This window comes from Lupinus angustifolius, chromosome LG19 (assembly GCF_001865875.1).
Source record: "Lupinus angustifolius cultivar Tanjil chromosome LG19, LupAngTanjil_v1.0, whole genome shotgun sequence".
Lineage (NCBI taxonomy): Eukaryota > Viridiplantae > Streptophyta > Magnoliopsida > Fabales > Fabaceae > Lupinus > Lupinus angustifolius.
This window is the reverse complement of record NC_032027.1, coordinates 17,962,634-17,968,643: the sequence shown is the minus strand read 5'-3', so window position 1 is coordinate 17,968,643 and position 6,010 is coordinate 17,962,634. Positions and strand designations below refer to the sequence as shown.

General features: G+C 31.2%; 1 protein-coding gene across 2 annotated transcripts; it reads right to left on the bottom strand.

Moving 5' to 3' along the window:
- LOC109334695 (probable receptor-like protein kinase At1g11050) lies at nt 2,198-5,110 on the bottom strand. Of its 2 annotated transcripts, XM_019570598.1 has the most exons (3): nt 4,743-5,109; nt 4,254-4,709; nt 2,198-3,940 (listed from the first exon to the last, which is right to left on the bottom strand). In XM_019570598.1, the coding sequence occupies exons 1-3, from the start codon at nt 4,827-4,829 to the stop codon at nt 2,519-2,521; spliced, it is 1,965 nt and encodes a 654-aa protein (XP_019426143.1). In that variant the 5' UTR covers nt 4,830-5,109; the 3' UTR covers nt 2,198-2,518. The 2 variants fall into 2 exon arrangements, with proteins under 2 accessions (XP_019426143.1, XP_019426142.1); XM_019570597.1 differs by having other exon boundaries at nt 4,254-5,110.

Below are 6,010 nucleotides of genomic sequence, written 5' to 3'. Positions count from 1 at the left end.
GAAGAGAAGACTTTGAAGTCGAATTCATTCACTCACTCACTTCCATAACTTATAATCATTTGTTCAAAATATGGGTCCACTCCATCATAATTTCAAAAATAAATAATCATCTCATCTTATAATTTCTTTTAAAATAAATAAAAATTACAAATCAAAGTTCATAATCTCACAATAATATATTATCTTAGTTTAAAATTTGTAAGTTCTAAACAATAAGTCAACACAATCTTAAACTTTTACATCCTAGCTCACAATAAAGCTTTTAACTCCTAATTTTAAATATTAGATGCTCTTTTGGAAGAAGATGCCTCCAAATCAGGTTGTATATGTATTTTTAGGCTAAAATTTCCTACTCACCGTACTAAATATGTCAATTCAAACGGAATGACCGGTGGGGCCAAGCTCATATTATAATTGCTATGTAGCACATTTACTATCATACAAAGTGCGCAATTACATGTGTTACTCACTCTTGTTTGAAAAATGTATTTAAGTTTAAAAAAATCAATTAATTATTTCTTGACCAATAATAACTATTGATATTTGGACAAATATACTATTTTGGGACGTTGGATATCCACCCTTTTCTACACTTACTATACCATATGCACTTTTCTCTTCCTCTACAATTATTATTATTCTTTTTTATCTATATTTAAATCTAGCATCTTCATAATAACTAATTTTGTTTTTTAACAATTTTAGTGTTCAGCATAAATACTAAATTTTAAAACATATGGATTGTCTAACACCTTATTACATGTCAGAACACTAGTAATAATAGTGATAATAGATGTAAATAAAGTTGACATTAGTCTATAATATACTTTTTGAAAGCTATAAACTAGTATGATAGTGTAAGATCCCGCTAGATTCTAGGACAATTAACAAATCAATAATTCGATTTCTATGAACGATACTTGTTTGGAAGAGCAACCACACACCCCTAAAATAATTAAACTATTACCCATAAAATGAAGGAATACCCTTATTACAAAAAAAAGCTAGAAATGTTACACTTCTCATCCTTAATTTCACACCAAATAACAACTTTTATCCAAAGCAAATAGTCTTATTAGTTTAAAAAACTTATTTTATATCTTAGTCATCAATTTTAGAAAAGTTTAATAATTTGAATTAGTAAGCAGATCTAAACCAATGAATTTTCTTAGAATTAATAAATACAAAGTGGAGTAAGTTTTTAAATTTATTCTTGGACTAAGTTATCCCTATCATATAATATGTTTATTTAACAATTTTTAACTAGTTTTACAAACAATTTTAGTCCAATTAACTAACTGCCAAGGACGAAACTAGAAGGGGTGAAAATTTAAATATGTTAAAGCAAAATTAACAACAACTAGCTATCCAAAATGAAAATATAATATATGTATTATTTTTTATCCAAAGAAAAGCATAAAAAAATGATAAAATTGATTTGAACCATAAAATATGATCTGCTTCAGTTTCATAATTTAGTTTCTACAATAATAGAATTAGTTGATGCAATATATCATGTATAACTATACAATAACAGATAATTGGAACATAATTTTTTTTTCCAAATATTATGATATGAATTAATTGATCACTAACAAATACAAGAGTATTGGTAAACATAATTAATAAACTATCTTAACTACTAATTAAAGCTAAAAAGGGAAGAGAAATAAACTATGTGCCAAAACTATTTTAACAAGGAAAAAACATAATGAACACACAAATTAAAAGTAAAAAAAAAAAACTTTTGAATTTTCATCTAATGGCTATAGAAAAAAAATAAGAAACTATATATCTTGGACTTGCAAATCCCTTAGAAGGGTCTCATCTCTCAGTAATGGACCTGTTTTAAGCATACCCAAATGGTAAATTATTTATGTTTATCAAATATACCATCACACAATAAATTAACAAATAATATGAAATATACAAATGGTAATATCTATAAATTAACGGAGTAAAGATTTATACACAATCATCACAAATGGTAATATATGAACGGTGAATGATATACTAATCGTGTATAAATCTTTACACTATCAGTGCATAAATATTACACTTATAGAAAAAACAGCTCAATATCACTTCAAGGTCAAGGTCGAGAGTTGGATTCCTAGGAACGACTCTTGTTGGGAGGAACAACCACACATCTCGAAAGGAATTAATTACTTACTCAAAAAAGAGGAGGGATACTAGCAAAAAAAAACACTTGTACCAACATTATTACATTGCAATTAATTAACATTTGTATATACATGAGCCTTTATTTATGCCTTGTTCTACAAGAAAAGAAATGAAAGTGAAAAATGCAACTATTTTTTGTTACAAGTTCCCAATGTTCTAAAATCTTATCCTATACATATTCTCAACTATTTAAGTGATGAACCTTAACCTTACCATTTTCCATTTCTATAGTGCCCTTCTAACTGCTATGTTCCTTCAAATGAAGTGATTAGAATGGAAACAACTTCCACTTTTCTGCATAAGTGATGTAAGGAACTAAAGTAACACTTTTTTATTACCTGAGCATGTCTATAGCTTGCAATTTTGGACCACTTAATGCAGGGGAAATGCTAAAAGTATTGCAATCATTAGCATAAAATGAAGGGTGCCCGAGAGGCATAGGCCGATCCGGGATTGTTGGAACCTCGATATCGCCTTCAAGCATTTTCAAAGCATCAGAAATTGTTGGCCTCAAAGCAACCATAACATGAGAACATAGAATTCCAACCAACAAAAACCTTTCCATTATGCTCTTAGGATTTGAACTAGGATGGTCTCCATCTTCTAACAATGAACTATCCAAAGCCTCTTCTATGTTCCCTGATTTCACCAATGACCAAGCCCAATCGGTTATCAAGAATGCCCGCGACAAACCTGTTGAGGACAAATCAAGAGCTTTCCTCCCACACATTATCTCCAAAACAACCACGCCGAAGCTATAGACATCGCTTTTCTCGGTTAGTTGACCATAGAGTGCATATTCTGGTGCTAGATATCCATGCGTACCGGCTACTCTAGTAGTGAGATGAGACTGACCCTCCCTGCTTTGTTTAGCAAGACCGAAATCTGCAACCCTTGCCCTCATTTCTGCATCAAGTAGTATATTGGTAGCTTTGATATCCCTATGAAAAATTGCAGGCTTAATTCCATAGTGCAAATAGGCCAACCCCTTTGCCACATCCAAGATTATGGCTTTTCTTTGAGGCCAAGTCAATGACTTATTCGCTTTTTGAGGGTCTGTAGATACAAAGAGATGGTCTTCCAAGTTACCGTTCGGCATGTAATCGTAAACAAGATACCTTTGGCTTCCACTCTCATCAGGATTTTCATTCTCATCAACCACACAACAGCCTCTAAGCGGCACTAGATTACGGTGCTTCAGATTGCTAATAATCTCCACCTCATTACAAAACTCAGCATCCCCTTGAAAATCAGATTCCAAAATCCTTTTCACCGCAACAACGGTTCCATCAGCCAATGTTCCCTTGAAAACCAATCCAAACCCACCTCGCCCTATGAAGTTCTTGTTTGAAAATTTATCAGTAGCCTTCTGAAGTTCCTCAATTTTGAACCAAATTGACCCTGTATTAGGCCTCATTCTAGGCCTAGAGCCTTGTTCCTCAGGGTCCAAATCATATTTAAAACTTCCAAGCTTCTTCCTCTTATACTTCCTATCATACCAAACATACACACCCAACAAGCAACACATTACTAACAATGCAACTCCAGCTCCTGTTAAACCAAACACTAGAGTCTGATGACCCTTTCCACCAGAACCAATTTGTGAATAAACAGACAAACCAAAAATGCAAGTCACAGCACCATTGCTTTCAGGTCCAAACTCATTCACAAATCCAGCAGCATAAAGAATGGTGAAGTAAAAGCAATCTATAGAATGAGAAGCATTGCCATCAATTGAAATCAATTCCTGCTTGACCTGAATAAAGAAACAATGAACAATATGAATAAGTTTCTATATTTCTTACTATGTCAAAGGTACAAAAAGGTTGGTCCTATTTATAATCCAAATAGAACTTTAACCGATACGGATCTTCTGTCCCAAAATCTGTCATACAGCCTGTCCCGAACCAATCACAATGAAGCAAAAATAATAAATGTTTAATTTTTTTTAACTAACATGACATATTTTGATTGGTACGAGACATGCTTTGGGACAACAGATACTTTTCAGAAAACTCATGAGTCATGACAACATAATCAATAAAGTAGTAGGAGAAATATGTAACTACCTGTAATCCTGCAGAGAGGCACACATCACATAAAGAAAGATCAGTAAGGTCTGGTTTACATCCAGATTCAAGTGCTTTGTTGTTACCAACCTTGCTGATCCAATCTGGAACAGTTTCAATACTTGCACAAACATTAGGGGATATAACAAACTGAAGAGGGTCAAAGCAAGAATTAACAAGGGTATTAGGGAGTGAAAGTGAAGTGAGCATGGATTGAAAATCTTGAAGGCATAAGCTAGAGGTAGAAACATCAGGTAAGTTGAAATGAGAAGTTTCTTTGAGGTGTTGAGAAAGTGCTATACCAAAAAGGGACAACAAAGTTTGACAACAAGAGCTTGAGTGTGTGTCATTTTTTGACACCAAAGGATGAAAATTTTGGCACACAGAAGAGTTCCATGGAATTCTTAACACATAGTTAAGGTCCATAGGACATGTTGAAGAAGAAGAAGAAGAAGAAGAAGAAGAAGAAGAAGGTGAATGATTAGGTGGTGCTGAATATACTGAACTCATAGTCATAGATAGAAACAGTGCATAAAACAAAGGAAACATCATAACATGAAAAACCTTCATCATCATATGAGGATTATCTATATAAAAATATGATTTTTATGATAAATCATAAACTTATATACCACCCTTATGATATATAAGTGTAAGAAAACAAAAGGGTGGTGTTTTTGTTAGAAGTTTATTGATGGATCTAGAAATTGAGTCAACGAGAGAGTGAAAAAATGATGAGAAGAATATAGAAAGGAAGATGGTGATTATATGTATGATGAAGTGAATTATGTGAAGAGGGAGATGGATGAGAATAAGGTTAAGTCAAAAGGTTCATGTTTATGATTTTATGGCTGCTCTGCTATAATTGGATTAGGTGTATCAGAGAGGAGAGTGTAAACAACACGCGACATTCATGAAAGACAACATTATTACTAAGACAACCTTCTTATTTATGCAAGAATGACAAAACAATGAATAAATTAATATGTTTACTCACTAATTGAAATTATTATTAGATTTCTGATTTCTCGTGATGGATAAGTTGGGGAGTAAGTTTATAATATGTGCAATTGTAAAGTTTTACACTGTCAACGTACGATTCATATTACTTTTGTTTGAAAGTTAACTATAATTAATAAATTAATATGAATTATTTCATGATAAGTAAAAAATATTTTTCCATATAAAATCCATACATATTAAATCCATAATATTATTTTTCCATATAAAGAATATAAACAAGTTTGTTAGAATATAAATTTAGTTGAGATGTTAAAAAAGACTAATAATTTCTCTGGCCTTTAGTTAATGTGAGTCTGAATATTATATAACTATTTTTTCTCTAAATGGCAGGTATTTTATTCTATTAGAATTTGTGTATTGTCAATTATTAGTACTTATACATAAATTTATTTAATATTTTATTAGTCGTAATAATCATTATTTTATTATATAATTGATCTGAGAATCTAACTTGAAAAAGGTATAAAATTGTTTAACTTTTATTAAAAATGTGATCCAAAAATTATATTAGACTTAAGTCTGACAATAACCAAGTTAAATAGAATGTGAATCAGACCATTTGTATGAGAACCACTTTAAATTCAAATTTTATTATAAAAATGTTATTTAATTAATTGTTTTGATATAGAATGTTCATTCATTTTTATTTTGTCATTCTTTGAATTAGTTTGAAGATAGAGAAATTTCATATAATTAAATTATCGAGACAAGCGCCGTTGTAATAGTGTGGCACA

Coding starts and splice junctions, on each gene's coding strand:
- LOC109334695 (XM_019570597.1), bottom strand. CDS start 4,829: ATGATGATGAAGGTTTTTCATGTTATGATGTTTCCTTTGTTTTATGCA. Junction 3,941..4,253: donor GCCTCTCTGCAGGATTACAG/GTAGTTACATAT, acceptor TTCTTTATTCAG/GTCAAGCAGGAATTGATTTC.